The sequence below is a fragment of the Tympanuchus pallidicinctus genome, unplaced genomic scaffold (genome assembly GCF_026119805.1).
Source record: "Tympanuchus pallidicinctus isolate F22 unplaced genomic scaffold, pur_lepc_1.0 scaffold8, whole genome shotgun sequence".
NCBI classification, from domain to species: Eukaryota; Metazoa; Chordata; class Aves; order Galliformes; family Phasianidae; genus Tympanuchus; species Tympanuchus pallidicinctus.
In genome coordinates this window covers 48,874,019-48,890,710 of record NW_026294802.1, presented here as the reverse complement: position 1 = coordinate 48,890,710, position 16,692 = coordinate 48,874,019, and the positions used below count along the sequence as shown (strand labels likewise).

Below are 16,692 nucleotides of genomic sequence, written 5' to 3'. Positions count from 1 at the left end.
GGATTGGCCACAGGAGTCTTTAAAACAATGGCTGGGAACAAACAAATGCTGAACCTCGTTCTCCTGAAGAATTTCAGAAAGATCAAATTAGGCCAGAAACTCCAATCTTGATTTCAGCGAGGTCCCTTTCTAGCAGGGGTCCTTCTAGCAGGGTCCCTCCTTTAAAAGAAAAAGGAAATTAAAACTGAAAAACAGCACTGGGGAGAAGTTAAGCGTGTGCTTCAAACTCACACATGCCAGGAAATTTAGAGTTAAAGGTGAAACCCCACCCTAAAGAGCCTCATACTGGAGACATTTCAGCGAACAAACATAACGGGTTCTGAAATACAAAGTCCCGGTAGGGTGCACGAGGTATGGAGTTTCAGCCTTCACTCCAAATTTCCTGGCTTTTTGGAGGTTTATTAGGCTTTCCTACCCCAAACATTTAAGTACTCCAAGAAGTTTCCTCAGTGCGGCTCTCCCCGAGCCTTTTGGAAACAGCATCAGCACTGTGATGGTGAAGCTACCCATTCCTCACTGATGAACCTGAAAACCTGATTTTTTTGCCAATTTATGCCAACCTGGGGGCTGAGGCTGAGTGCACACTGCGCAGCTGCAGTTTGGCTACTCTGAAAAACTCCAACATTGCTCATTTATTCAGAACAAAACCGAAGGACGGGATTACATTGACATCAGCAGAACAAATGCTCATGTCTTCTTCTATGTGGGTCTCACAACTGTGCTTCAGCCAGCAAACAGGGAATAGTTTTTGACAGACACCCCTCCAGGTTGTGGATGGGGATACATCCAGCCCACAAATCCGGCCCTAATGGATGAATGATGACCGCTGCTATCCGCACCACGCTGTTCTATGACACAGCCTGCATAAGCAGGTGTTATAAATATCGAACTGGTTTCACAGTATCAAAATTCTAAAATACCTGTCTTGAGGCCCTGCATCGCTGCCTTTCCTGAGAGCTGTAAGGAAATGATTACTGGCAACTCACACACTTCATCTCAGATGTGCACACAGAGGAACCTGGAGCACTGTGTGATGACTGCAGTGGGTGTCCTGACACACAGCTAACAGAGCAGGCATCCCCTCCTCTGCATCAATCTCCGTGCACAACCTCTCCCTGTGGTGGACGGCTGAAAAAGGAATGGAACAACTCCTGAATGGAGACATCACTTCTTGGGCTTCCTCCAGCCCCAGGGCAGGCAGAGGGAGAGCTTGAAGGGCTGGGCTGCCTGCAATGGGGGGAAGAAGGAGACAAGGAGGGAACGTGGAGGAGGCAAACAGGGACTGAAAGCTTCAGGAACTGGTGCCAAAGAAGTTCAAACGAGGGCCAGTAGACACTAACTGTGCTTCGGGTTGTTGCCTACAGATCTGCCTCTGCATCCCTTCCCCTTCAATCTTTTCCAAGACCTTCCTCTTTCCCCTCACCTTTCCATTTAGCTAATCCCCTCTTCACTCAGCTCCAGCTATCAAACTTAAACATACACACTCTTCCAAATCCCCTGCCACACACACTCCTTCTCATACCTCTGAAATCCTCCAACAGGCCAGCAAACTAAAAGCAGAAAGCCCGAAAAAAGATCAGAAGCAATGATTTATTGAAAGTGACCTCATTTTTTATTTTTTTTTTAAACAATAGACTGATTAATTTGGGGAAAAAAAAAAATAAGGACAAAATTTAAACTCGTAAACCCTCAGAATCACAGAATCATCAAATCATTAAGGTCGGAAAAGACCTCTAAGATCATCAGGTCCAGCTGTCCAATCCCTTTTTTGTCTTCTTCTTATCTTTCTGTCCTTACACTGTGGATGGGCTTAAAAAAGAGGCAAGCTGCCCTTCCCCCTGTCTCACTTTTGAGCTGCAGCTCTCACAGTGCGTCAGAGCTTTGCTGCTCTGCGAATCGCAGCACTCGCACAGTGTCAGCACTTTATTCTGCTCTGAACTTGCATCCCTTTTCCCAGTCTTGCCATCACATCTACTGAGGCTGCAGGCAAGTCCTCTGTGGCATGAAGGTATTCTTCTACCCCAAAATATAAACTACTCATAGAAACTGCTATTACCTGAGTAATCACGCTATTGGGTTGGCTTTCTTCCCTGGCATGAAGTTCACAGATATTGGGCAAAGGCAGAGCTGCTGGGCCAGAATTAATGCCCCCACTCGCATCAACATTTACAGTCGAGACTGCATAAAGAAAATTCTGAATCCTGTGAACTGCTACATGAAGGCACGAGGCATGCTGAAGTGCGGCTGCACAGAGCGAACTCCCCCAGGATAACACAAGTCAGCATCCTCTCTCCTGAAAGATTTCTGTACATTTCCACTGGCAGTGACAAGAAGGGATTGCTAGGAAAAACAAACAGCGCAAGTACTGTTTGTCCACATGCAGCACTGCACGTGAGGGGCAAAGCCAAAGGCGCTGTGCTCTTCCATGATGCAAACAAAGCACGGTGGAGGTGGCTGCTCTGTGTTTCTTCAGTGGGCAGCTTCTGCTCGCACTAAATGGATTTAAATTCCTATCAAAAATGAACTCAGAAAGGTAGGATTGGAATTGCAAATGGAAGTGCAGGATAAGCTTGGCATAGAAATAACCTGTGCTTTGAATCTTTCGGTGTGAAAGGGACAACCGCCTGTATTTACGGAAGGCTTGGGTTGCTGCTAATTAAAAACACAAGGCACAACACACACCCTGCTGAAGAGAGGTGGTACCTAATTGGGTATGGGAGAAAATGGTGATAAACACAGAGCTCCACAGCATTCCAAGAGGCATTTTGGCCATGACCAAACTGGATGGGTTAAACAGTATCAACTGCACTGACCAGCAAAGGGAACAAACCAGCCTTACCCAGACTGCTGCATTCCAGAACGTGTGGGGGGGATGAACCCTAACTGGTAAAGGGGTTACGGAGAGCACTGGTGCCAGTGCTGCAGGGTCCCTACCAACCTTCACCCAGGATTCCAGAGCCAAATGGGCCTGCACTGGCACTGGAGAGTATAAGACTTTCATCTCTTGTCTCCTACAAGGTTTTTTCATCATCTCTGATAGTTTACTCCATAGATTTTATAGGCTGTCTCCTTTCCAAGCATCCTGCAGTTTGACCAGACAGTGATCTTTTTACATAATGGATAATGTCCATGAAAGAAACCGTGAGTCCTATGAGTCTTGAGGAAAAAATGCTTCTGGAAAAAAAGCTGTTGGAAAAGATGACTGTGGGACAATCTAAATAGAGCAAACTCCTAACGATTTGAGAGTGTGCAATTGCATACATAGGGATAGTTTCTTTAGCAATGAAATCCTGACTATATCAGAATTCAATAGTAGACTTATAAATGTCAGTTGCTAGCATGGGAACAGATGCAATTCCTCCCAGCTGATTAACATCCCTGACATCTGGAATAGAGGACAGAATAAACAGAGAGCAGAGGATTTCCTGTTGGGACTTGGCTGTTGGGTGCAAACTACCAAGATACAGCAACTTTGTCCTTGAGAGCATTATCTCTCCACCTTCTAAACAGCCCTTTGGAAAGACCTGGACATTTAGCACTGAATCCCTAGACAAAAACTCAGATATTTGCTATAGTTCTGCTGATACCTGAGTGAGTGCGAGAATCCTTGATGTCAAGAGCTGTACAATGGCCTCTTCAAGGCAGGGGATTAAGTCCTCAAGCTTCTTGAAATGAACAGCTTTGATGAATTTCTTCTGTTCTTTTCAGTGTTTTGGATTAGGTGGAAATTAATTCATTCTTGGGAATCAAGGAGTATTTCTTACAACTCTCCCAGCTCCTAGAAGAAGGCACTGCATGTGCCTCCTTCCCCCAAAGTAAATTGATCCGTGTTTTGCAAAGAAGCCTCGTGAAAGGATTTTCAATGGAAAAGAAAGAAAGGCAGTTAAGAGGTTGACTTATTCAGAAGCTTCATGGAAAAACCCTGACGTGCAGCCACTTCGCTACCTGCATGAGGCTGAGCTAGGCTGAGGATGAGCCAACCCCTCCTGCTTCTCATGTGTCCCACATGGCACAGCGCGTTGTGTCCTTCAGGCTCTGTCACAGCTACTGCAGTTCAAAACTACCACAGGAGAAGTTTTTACAAATGGTTCAAATGTGTATTTAGAGTCTGTTTCGTGTATGACTGGAAATGTCCTCAATTATGAGTTGAGCTGGTGAAATGCAATGCAGGGCTTGGCCAAGCTGCACAGGCCAAGAGTTGGAGGGTATAGTGAAAGGGTTGGGACCAGCAGGGCACCGGGCTCCAGTTCTTCAGCTCCATGTTGCTCTGAGCTTGCAGGCAGGTGTTCTGCCCTCCTTGAGGTGAACAGAAGGTCTACAGGAGCCTTCAGGGCACATATGTGGATATTGAGAAAAACTGTCCCCATGATGAGTTATTCTGGAAGAGATTTCCAACAAGTATTCAGTGCATTGTCTGAATCGAGGGAGTAGCTTGCACTGTTTCAGGAATGTCATCACTATTTTCCTAAGCCATCAGAGGGAGGCTTTCTTATCTGTATATGCAATCCTGTGGTGAAGCCTGATGTGAAAACCCAATATTACATAAAAGGAATGGTTCAGTTAACCATAGTATGGTGCAAGAATTCACCACATCAAATGGCACTTACAGAGGATAATTTCCTATGATCCCTTGCTGTTTGTTTCAAGTTTTTTGAAAAGGAGCCATAGTAGGTGTCATGAGCTCAGTCTTCCCTATTTTGTAACCAGCAGTATCCCAAACAACACTAGGAATGTGTCTCTCTGGCAACTACGTCTATCCTTGCTCCTTGCTTTTGTACTGGGACAGGCTGCCTGATCTTAGCATGTTCTCATCTTTCCAGAACTGCAGAAATAAAGAAAAGCTGAAGAGTATTTGCAAACCTTGTGCTGGGTCTAAACACATTCTGTCCCGCTCTCATGAAATTAGTGAAAAGAAGTTAGGCAGATGTCTCGGATAGAGCCTGTTATGTGAATAATGATAACCAGTCATGTTGGGTTTTTTGCCCTGCAGGCTGCTAATAAAGAGGAGAGATGATCTAGTTGGTAACAGTGTTTACAGCTTTTCTCCTCTGCAGCTCCCAGAGCAGCAGAGCCCCATCCATCAGCGCTGTCCCTCTGAACTGTCCCTCTGGCAAACATCTTTGCAGATTAAATTTCCATCCCCAACATCCCCCACTATCTGAATATGGCACAGAATCTCAGCTCTTCGAAGAAAACGTTTTGCATAGGTGTCAAAAGGAGAGGCTGGGAGAAAAAAAAAACAACACCCTTGAGCTGCACCACATCAGTGGCTGAAGGACACCACCAGAGCACCTGAGAACTTAGTCCAAGGTGCCAAAAAAATCACAAGCAACTTACAATGTAGACTGGAGTTGCCTCAATTTTTCCAGTACCATTGCATCTGGGGTTACAACTCATCAAGAGGCAGACACAGAGTTTTTTGTACAGATATCCACAGCAACATTAGGAGATCCCAGGATGGAGGCTGGAAGGGCTGGGGCTGAGATGGTCACACTGAGACTGACACAAGAAGGAAAGAGACAGGAAATGAATCCACCTCCTTTTGGGGATGAAGAGGCACTGAAGAGGGTTCCTGTTTATAACAGCATTAATCAAACATTAGCACTTTCTGGTTGGTTCCAACGAGCAGAATTATTTCAGGAATAAACTCCGCACGGTGAACAGCTGGCTACAACTGCTGACATTGAGCATGCAGGAAGAACAAAACCCAGTAGCATCTCAAGACTCCCAGTACCAAGGAAGGCTGAAGAGCCTCTACAACGTAAAGCTCAGGGAACTCTGTATTGGTAACATCTGTTCCATCTTACTTTATTTGAAGCCGTATCAAACCAAGGGCTCATTTCTCTTTCTTCTGCTGTTGTTAGACTGAACTGTGGCAGAGGAAACACCTGGAGTTCGATGAGAGCTCTCGGCACTGCGGAGGTGCCCTCAGTGATGCAGTGCAAGGCCTGCAGTACAGGGGACTGAGGGCTGCCAGTGAAAGTGCTGACAAGAGGGGCTGGTGATGCCAAATGGGCCCAGATGGTGCCAACTAAGTCACACATTTTGACTGAGTCACTAATTGGCACCAAAATCTCTCTCAGGGGATGGTGATGATTGCCCTCAGCCAAACACAGGATTTGAGTCTTCACCCTTTTAGTCAATGAAATCTTTGCTAACAAAGCCGCTGCCCTAAAACTGTACCCATTAGCTCAAACACTCCGAGCAGAGTTCAATCTTAACCAAGTTCACTGATCAAATCTACAGTTCTAAGTGCTGTGTTGTGGAACACCGACTGTGAGCACCCAGCACCGTGTAGGCAGGAGCTCAGCCAGCAGGAAAAGGCTCCAGAGAGAGGGCTGCCTTCTGCTGCCTTTGGTCTCACTGCCAACGGTGAGTGCTGCATTACAACTCCTAGGCAAAGCCAAATAAATCTAAACGCTGCAAACAAATCTGCAGATGGACTACAGATATACTCGAGTTCTGTGGTGTGGAAGAGGAACTTCAAGGCCTCCAATAGTGACTGATGTGTGTCACTGGAGAATAGGTGCTGCACACAAATCCTCCAGAAGAGCCAAGCAAGGTGGTTGTCTCCAAAAACAACATACACATGGGTATGAGAAGCAAGTATGCTGTCTTAAGGTAACTGAAGATCTTGGAATTAAATTCCTAGCTTGGGCTTGTGCTAGTACAGTCTGTGCAGCAAAGAAACTTCATTTGGAGTAGAAACAATAGGAGCATCAGAATAACATTAAGGCACAGCTTTAAATCTGAAAACTACAATTTAAGAGGCATTTCTTGTTTCATTTTGCATGGGTATTATGCTGGTCACAGTACAAGTGATAAAAGGGTACTATCAGATTAAAAATAATGTATTTTTCTAAAAATTGTCATAGCTGTTATAACTAACACCTCAAGTTCTCAGAACGACAGTGTTAAAACAACCACATTTGCATTGCGCCTTTGATGATATTTGCTCAGTTGTGTTCCTCTCCAGTTGAACAGCATTAAAAGACTGGCATTTTTTCTTTTTATATTTTCAATAATTAGTGCTTAAAGTAGCTTCCCATTTGAGCCTTGTTCACTGATAACTGACTGAAGTCAAGCTGAGCTATACGGATGTTTTTAAAAAAAAAACTCACTAGAGTGGAGGAAAAAAAAGGAATGGAAGAGTTTCTTTGCAGCTTAATTATGTGTATTTTAAGCTCCAATTGAGAAGATAATGTTGTTTAAAAACTTCTCTCTACTAAGGAAATTACAAATATAGCCTGAATTGATATAATTAGAACTCCAGAACAGCTCATACTTTCCTTCTTAACCTGAACTTCAGTGTTGACGACACAGGGTGTTCTGTCTTAAGGCTTTTCACTGTGACTCCATGAACTGCCCTTGAAAACAGTAACATGGGATACAGACAACAGAATTTTATCCTTCACCTCCATCTCCTGTGCATTTACATCACTAGCTCACCAACAAGAAACTTTTTTTCTAACCAAACACACTAATTCTTGTCTGAAAGTGATGAAAAAGCAGTTGGAATAACTCTAGCTATGCAGTGCTCAACTGATGCAAGTAACTCAGGAATGCCCCCTTTAAACTACAACATGAGGAAGCTGTAGCTGGGAATCTCAGGTTTTATAAGCTCATATCCATCCACAGAAGGCTGCTCCCTCATTTGTAGGAAGGTGGCATTACTGCTGATTTCATGTTTATGGAGAGCTGAGTTATCCACCCACCATGTGCATCGGCGCTCCCAAGAACCGAGTACCTACTTCCCTCCTCATAACTCACAGACTCAGCAGCCCCTTACAGCAGTTCTTACAGTAATCTGCACTCTCACAGCTTTAAGAACATAGAATAACCTGCCCATCTTCAAAGGCATCCTACGAAATTTAAGACTACTTGGGAATATTTATGTTACACGCCTTGTAGAGCTCTTCACTCTGTAAATACACATGAATCACACAATTATAGAATCACTGAGGTTGGAAAAGACCTCGAAGATCATCCAGTCCAACCACTCACCTGCCACCAATGTTTCCCCCCTAAACCATGTCCCTTAATACAATATCTGAACATTTCTTGAACATTCCCAGGGACAGTGACTGAAACCATATGAGCTTCCTATGGCATCTAATCTAGTCTGTGGTCAAAGTGAGCTAGGCATTGCTACAACATACTGTTCAGAACCAACAACTAATGGGTCTTCCAACATTGTTAAGATTTCAGTGGTAATACACAGTTGAGACCATTACTGAGATTGCACTCAAGTAATTGCAATGTCAGCCAAATACCAAGAAAAAAATAAATGCATTAAAAACACCCAACTCATAACGTCGATAACACAACGGTTCAGCAGCCAGCAGGCTGATCAATACCTAGACAGATGCTCATTAATATGAATGGAAAAAGCTCGTTGAAAAAATCGCCTACCTGTACGGAGAATATGGGTCAAAGCACGTCTTGGTGACTTCTGTTATCTCCGGGTTGCAGCACTCCCCACCATCAAAGTTGTACCTCTCGTAATTGCAATCCATGTCACACACTCCGTTCTGCTTCTTCTTGTTGAACAGCGCGTGGCGTACATGCCGGCAGTCTCCTCCGTCATAGCCGGTCAGGGTGTGGTTGCACTCGGGATCGCAGTTCTCGTCCCCGATCTTGCTGATATCACAGTTGGCCAGGATGAGTCGGTGCCGAAGGGATGAGTTCTTCACCTCCAGCACCTCCAGCTCCCAGGTGATGTTGTAGCGGCTGAAAGCCTCGTTTAAATGCTGGTGCTGGAACTCGATCTGCTGCTGGCTGACTGTGGGGTTCTGGTGTTTGTCGTCGTAGAGATTTACCACACGGTAGCGAACGATCTTGTTACGGCGGAAGCTGGGGAGTTTGTTGTAGCTGGCAATGACGTCCGTGTTGTCACAGACTGTCTGTCCACAGAGAGGAGGCTCTAGGCTGGTATCCAGCAAATAGCCGTGATGGTAGCTGGACTTGCTCTGAGGACTGCTGCCGTCCTTCATGGGAGACCAGGTGTTTTTCACATTCAGTAAACTGTCTTGAAGAACTAGCTGAGGTAGAGGCATGTCTTGTCTGTGAATCGCCTGGCCCATGTCCAACAAGATCTCCTTCTGAGACCTGGCTGTCCTCCAGAGGCTGAAGTGCTCCACATAGCCCCGATAGTTCTGGTTCAGGGCATTTCCTCCAACCATGAGCACCTTGCACTTCAATGTCAGAAGACTGAAGATGCTGCCCACCTGCTCTCCGCTTGTGGCTACCTGGGCACCATTGACGTAGAGTTTCATCAGGTGCCCGTCGTACGTGGCAGCCAGGTGAACCCACTGGTTGGGGAGGTAGCTGCGATGTGCTGCAATGGTGGTCACTTTGCGAGCACGGTCTGTCTTCAGAGAGAAGAAATAGCGGGGGTCTCTATTCCCCTGGTCACTGACGGTGTTAATCCCCAGGACCCATCCTCGGTCACGGGAGGTGTAAGAACATTTGTCATACAGTCCTACGTGCCCCCAAAAGAGAAATACGGATAAATAAGGATGACAGAGCAAATAAAGCAATTAGTCTTCATATTGTATAAATCTCTCCCTAGATATGTATAAACACACGTTCATCTATACACGTTAGAAAGTTAGTGTACAAGAAAGACATTAAATCATCCGGCACACAGCTGTGGGAGGTCATGTTAAGATTCGCTATTAAAGATTTGCCAGTGGCATGTATGAGTGGGATTCCCCTTTTCTGACTGAAGACAAACACTGTTTGCAAATTCCTATCAGTAGGAAGTTGCACTGTGCATTTGGTCTTGTCTTCATTCAAGCCATACATCACCGGCTGAAAACAAGAATGCTCCTGAGAAGCGATCCTTGTCGGTCTCACTCATATCTCACACCCCTGAACCCTTTAACTAGCAAGGGCCAGAGGCAGGTAGATACGAAATCCAACTAACAGCACAGTTTGGAATAATCTTGGTATGATCAAATACCCAAAATTTGCTGAGAGCAAGTGTAACATTTTCAGGCAGCCTTCAAACTCATATCCATGGAAAAAAAAAAAAAAGAAAAAAAAAACAGCACAAAAAAGGTACACAGTGGTGTCCATGAATAATTTATCTCATATACAAAGTGCAGTTCCACACCTTAAGTTCTCTCGATACATCCTCACCAACAAGAGATGGAAAGAACCTCGTTCCTCCCAGCCTGGGACATGAGAGCTGGCAAGTCAAAGATGTATATTTCCATCTTTCAGTTCTCAAAGGCCACAGGCTGCGGTGAGACCCTTTGACTGCAAAAATAATCATTAGAGCCTTCAGCACCAATGGCCTTCCTCTGCCAGCTCACAGAAACTCCTTCCCCCAAGCCTTCACTTCCAAAAACCTAACCAAAAATCATAAATCTCTGACAGTTCAGTCCTCATGAAAAGACTAAATATCCCCTTACCTCACCTCTGCACCCTAACCCTCCCAGCACTACAACCAAATAACATCTTCTGCTTCTGACTAAGTTGCTCAACAGCCATCTGTTAACAATCACTCATTAACAGTGCAGTCTTGTCTAGTATCAACAGAGCAAAGGTTACAGGAGCATTCACTGTATTTTTCCTCCCCTCTCCCAGCACCCACCTTCCCCCCTCTCCTCACACCCTTCCCTTCTCCTCCCCCTTCCCACCCCCCCCTCCAAAAAAGGCTTCTGATGGGAAAGTCAAAAAAATTTAAACAGGGTTTTTTTTCTGCACGCTGGTATTTTGCTAGGGACTCTGAGCTCCCCCTTTTCCTGTTTCCCTTGGAAGAGAGATCCCAGGGTTCGGAAGGTAATGTGTTTATTCATCTGTAGGGCGCACTCAGTTCAAAACCTTTCTGAGACCAGCTTCTAGTTTATGCTGCTACTTCTGATCACGGGAAAGGAGAGGAGGAGGAACAGCAAAGGAAAAAACAAATACGCCAAAAGACTCCCGACATTTGCTGGGATGGATGTTTACCTGAGAAACTCACGATATGAAAGCCAAAGCTACCGATGACCTTCTGGAGTCAGGGACCTCCTGTTTTTTTTAATGGAATAAACACTTTTAGAAGGCACTCGTTTTTGAGATGTATGACAGCCCATAAAGGTCTGCATTTTTATAAAACTCAAATGAAGGTATTGTCCAGCAGTAGTGTGTGGATAATACTGCAATGAATGAGAAGACAGTTGGCAAGTCAAGTCCCTCTCCTGAGTAAGTCATAAAAAAAAGTGCCAAAAATGATGTTTTATTCAAAAGTTGCCCTGCCAGTATAGCAGGCAGAGGTCCCTGAGAGCTGGGCAAGCATGGAAACAGTTGTCCTTGGGTGCGAGGGGGCATTACAAGAGAGACTCTCTTCTTCTGGCAGTGACTTCTATTGATTCTCCCCTCTGCCCCAGAGAAACACCTGAATGCGCTCTGTATGGAGGTATGGCATCCATGTAAACCAGGGCTCAAAGGTGAAGAGATGGGATGTTCCAAAATATACCCAGTTCTGCAAAATTAAACTCCCAGGGGAGTCCATTCTGTTTCAATAACTTTTTGTTATTGAATATCTTTCTTTCCAGCGTGGGAAATAGTGAAGAAAAAGAGTAAAAGCATATCATATAAAAGGAACCCAGCATGAAAGAAAGCCACCTCCCTTAACAAGGAGACCTTTTTATAGGTACGCCACGGTCTCTCTTTATTATAACAAGGCCATTTGAACCAGTCAGACATTTTGTAATGGAGTTTTTGCCTGCCACCAAATACCAACCTGGTGAAAGCAGAAGAGATGCAGACATGGGCTAGTCCTAACAAATGCCCCCCAGAAGCTGTGGGTCTCAGCCTGGCCCAAGGCCCTGCTGGGTTCTGACCCTGGTGCAGCAGTCAGCCTGCTGCACTGCACCCAATGCCATCTTCGCCACCTCTGCAGCCCAGTGCCTGGTTCTCAAAGTGCCCCACATCCCCACTGTCAGGTGGAGGGCTGAAGTCCACCACACAGTCTGCCAGGGTTGAGTTTTTGGGGCTTTCTGTTCCAACTGGCTGGAAATATTCCCCCAGAGAATGAATAAATTATCATGGAATGGAAATTCAGTTTCCTGGCCAGGATTAAAGAACATCTTCCCCTCTCTCTGAAGTGCTGCATGATGCTAGTGATTGACCTCAGCTGAACAGATGGAGCTGCTGGAGGAATACTACGGAATAGTAGCAATCCTCCCTTGCCTTTGAGCACTTAAACCCTGATGTGATGCAACGTGTCTTGAGTTTGGCTCAAACAGCTGCCACCAATTCGAGATTTACAGGGAGCCAAAGGAGGGCAGAGAAAGAAAAAAAGCAGTGACAATAGGGACACCACTGAACATGCCAGTATGAAAGCTGCTGAACTGAACAGTCTACTATTCCAGTTCCTTACATTTTCTAGTTTAGGGCGAAGGTCATTACTGAACCCATATGCCAAATCCAGTATTCTTTTCTTAAACTTTTACTATTACAGACATTCAACTCTTGATGAAAAGATGGATTGATCCCAATGCCTTCAGCAGAAAGACTCGTTTTATTCTTAAAAGAAAGGAAAAAGAATAAGAATAGGGATGAGAAACACACACTCCCTATAACTTGCAGAGCTGTACCACTTCTTTATGACCCTCTTTTGCCTGTATGCTGTACCTACTTTCCCATTCCTTCACTTACTTTTGGCTTCAGACTACGACTCCTCCGGCTAAGGGAGTGTCACTTTTCCGTTTTGTCCCCAGCACAATGAAACTCATTTCAGCTGGGACTTTGGATGTCATAATAAAAGAATTTATTACTTCTTCTGTGACAACTAATAAGGGCAAAACCATTGGAAGAGGGACATGTCAGATAATTGCCAGAACTTCTGAAAACTGAATAATTTGATGTTTTCACAATTTATTTCAATTTAGTAAAAGGTTCCATAGCCATGAGTTATTTCTTAGACATAATTAAGAACACTTTAAACATGAAGAGGCCTCTTTTACCCCAAACAAGGCTGTTTTTGAGCAAAATCACCCCCTCACAATGGCTCACACTGAATTTCAAAATTCAGCTGTGACCGCAACCAACATTTACATGAAAAACATACAGAGTGTAGATGCTCATTTACACAGAGAATTCTTTACAATAACGTCGCAGAGGACATTTTTAGCTACTTTGTGTCCCTCAAGAAACCAAGAGCGGTGTAAAGAGGCCTCATGGTAAATGAGACTCAATCCAATGACTGCAAAACCACAATTTGGCGAATGTGCCTCAAGTTCCTGAGCCAAGAAATGGTGCGAAATAAAACTGATGTTTGTTTTCCCCACAGCAATTAGATTAAAAAAATATGTACAAGTTTCATACAGCAGCAAACAGTTTTCCTCACTTCTGCTCGCCTTGAGTTGCTAGAAAGGGACGGAGCGGTAGCTGAGAGAACACTGACAGCCCTGCTAACCCCTCGTCTGAGGGACTTCTTCCCCTGCAAAGCTCCTGTTCCTGAAGCCCAAGGGATTAAAACCGAATTTATCTTTCATTAAAAAAAGAAGAGGCACAAGTTCAGCTTTCCAGTAAGAGTCATTGGTAACCGTCCCTCCCCACAAGCAGTGAGGAGCGCATGAACACACCATGATGCCACGTTCCTGTGCTCAGCCAGGGCATGGAAGGCCCACCGGACTCCTTCCAGCCCCACGATACCTGTCCCTTGTAGGAAAAGTGAATTCTTAGGCAACGAGATAGTGGGTGCTGCTGGAAAACTGAACCCCGAAGGCCCAATGCCAACAGTCAAACATGGAAAACCAGTAGTACAGTTTCTCCCTTTATTTCTGAAGTGAAATGTCACTTCTTTGGCTACCAAGCCACAGCTGCTCCCAAATACAACTGCTCGTCAAACCTGATCGCATTCAGGAAGCATTAAGCAAGCATTAAAGGAAGCATTAAACAATTTCTTTACTCAGAGGGCAGTGAGGCTCAGAGCTGCGGGTGCCCATCCCTGGATGTGCCCAAGGCTGTGGATGGGCCTTGGCAGCCTGAGCTGGGGAGGGTCCCAGACCACAGCAAAGGTTGGGACTGGATGGGTTAGAGGTCCAGTCCAAGCCATTCTATGATTCTATGGTGATTTCTACCTTAGTTTGTTCTTAGGATCCCACTGGAAACTTACAGCCGTGCTGTTGAGCCCCGTGTGCTGGATGGGATGGGGCAGCATGAGGCCAATGAGCAACACTGTCTGCTGAACTCTGAGGGAAGATCTGGCTTTGGGCACAGGGCACTGCATCCTCGTGGTGCCAACAGGAGCTCACAGCTCCCAGGAGCTGTCAGGAGCCGCAGAGTCGGGAACTCACAGCTAGAGGCTGAGGCTGCAAGTCATAAGCAGCTCTCTGTGGGCAGAGTTTGAAAGAAGAGGCCAGAGCAGCCCGTGCAAGCTGCTGTAATTCGTTTTAACATTATCAATAACAGACTCCAGGCCTCCCTCGGCCCCTTCAGTGCCAGCTCTTGCATCTTGCTAACAGCATGCTTCCCGGTAATCAGCCCAGCCATAGAATTACCTAAGAACTTATTTCTCTACGCAGAAAAAAAAGCTTCCCCCCTTTGCTGAGCAATGGGAAGGAATAAAACTGAGACTTTGTTTTGCTTTACTTTCCAGGAGCTGAGGCTGGGGGAAGGGGAAGGAGGAGGTTGCTTCGATGCTGACCACCTCGGGCGCACTGCAGAGCCGTCCCGGCCGCACGGAGCAGAAAGCGGTGCTCTGCACTTCTGGAAGTTGGCTGTGCCTGTTTTGCTGGGAGACTACAACCAGAGGTGACAGGACTGTTATGAAAGGGGAATTTAGGTCAACAATCAAAGCCGCAGTCAGGGGGCCCAAGAACAGGGAGCTAAAGGTTGGGGCTGTTTTTTTTCTTTAGCATGCTTTAATCGTTTAGTATCAAAGCACAGAGGAACGCTTGAAAGAGCAAATATTCTACAGGAACCTATAGAAAGCTTTTATCTGTCCAGAGGAAAATAATTAAAACCGACAGATTTGGGTTAAGTATCCCCATGTTCCATGCAATTGGATAAGTCAGCGAAGATCCACTGGAGCAGTTCTTGAGTTCTGCACTGGATATTTCATGGTATGATGTTGAACCCAATACAGTTTTACAAAGGGGAGAAATAATCTCTCCTTTCCTTTGCCGTGCTTCTCCCAGCCCCCAGCTTCCTTCCACGATAGTTAAATAATTCAGAATCTGGAGTACTTAAGGCAACATCTCTATCTATACTATTTCCAATGCAGCTGAGAGGCCTCCTGAGGTCATCCCCTGAGCCCAGGAATGTCTCAAGCAAACCACCTGAGACTTGCTCAGGTGGCAATGTACCAAGCGAGGAAAAGGGGGATGTCTGCCACTGCTATCAATCCAACTAATTTCAGACAAGATATTAACATTTCCAAGCTATGCAATAGGATTCAGATCCAAGACAGAAGGATGGAATTCTTTGACGTGAAAGGCAAGATCTTCATTCTGTAGAAATACAGAGCCTTAATGCAGCCATGCCTATCTAACGCTGAGAATTTGGTACAAGGCTCTTCTCAGTATCAAAATATAAATATCATTGCCATTTAGCACTGAACTACACATATTTTCTGTACCATTTTTCAAATTCCCAGACACTCATATGCCCAACAAGAAGCCTGAAAACAGGGAGGTGAGAAAGGCTGCAACAGCAACACATGAATTTGTAGTTGCTGGTTAGCTATGAACATACATAAATCCTTCCCTTCTGATAAGAAAATCATGTAGGCTGCAGCCGAGCAGCCACTGGCATGGACAATCATGTTAGTGACACTTGGCTGAGCCCATTGTGAGAATATACCCACTAACAGTATATAAGAGCTTACTGCAAACAGATCTGGTAGGCTGGGGTTGGTGAGAAATTATTAGATTGTGGGGGATTTTGAGGTGTAAGCGAACACACAAAACTGCATAACCATGTGGCACAGAGGAGTGAGCTCCAGGCCTGGCAGCATCGTAACAGGGTCATCCTTGGACCGCGCACTGCTTTTGCAAGGGCTGCTCTGTATATAGGATCAGCATAAACAAGTACTAGCAGGAAGGGTGCCTTCTTATCTAGATCTCCCTAAGCATTTCACAATAAAGCTGCAGAGCCAGTGGAGACTGGTACTTGGTTAACAAACTGTGGCTGCTTGTAATCCAATAACTACATTTGGGCAGGCTTTTAGATGAATGGAAAACGCACATCCTTCACAAGGGTCAAACTTTAGGCTCTTCTATAAAGCCCAGTAGCATAGGAACACATTCCATAGAATGAGGATAAGAATTTTCTAATACCTGAAGGATAATTTATTTCTCCTGCCTTGTTCTCAGAAACAACCAAGTTTTTTGGGATGAGGTTGGAAAACCTGTATGTGCCCATGTTATTAGAGATGATCACAATGAGAGCACACATGGGAATAGTAATTAAGATGGCACAGGCAGTCTCTGTTGGGATACCACTGCAAGTGCAGTCATCACCACGCTCCTTCAGAGAATCAATGGTGTATGTCATGAACGTGGAAGACTTTTCTCCAGGTTTGATCCGGACAAGAATCAGGTTGATGGCTGCCAGCTTCAGACACACTGCTGTGGCCCACTGATAATAAAGCAGTTAGGTGTTGATGAAAACCCAACTTCAAGTAGAGAGTGGGAATGGAAAACCCTCAACAGTTTATTGGCTTAACTGAAAGCAATCTGAAAACTTCTTGGCTTC

The 16,692-nt window shown here is 45.2% G+C and overlaps 1 protein-coding gene across 1 annotated transcript in view; it reads right to left on the bottom strand.

Annotated features, from left to right (window-relative positions):
• Positions 1-16,692, bottom strand: part of PAPPA (pappalysin 1) — a 172,590-nt gene that overhangs the window by 138,277 nt on the left and 17,621 nt on the right. Inside the window, exon 2 of the mRNA XM_052669628.1 lies at positions 8,413-9,481. Within this exon, the coding sequence (XP_052525588.1) occupies positions 8,413-9,481 (1,069 nt within the window). The remainder of the gene's footprint in view (positions 1-8,412; positions 9,482-16,692) is intronic.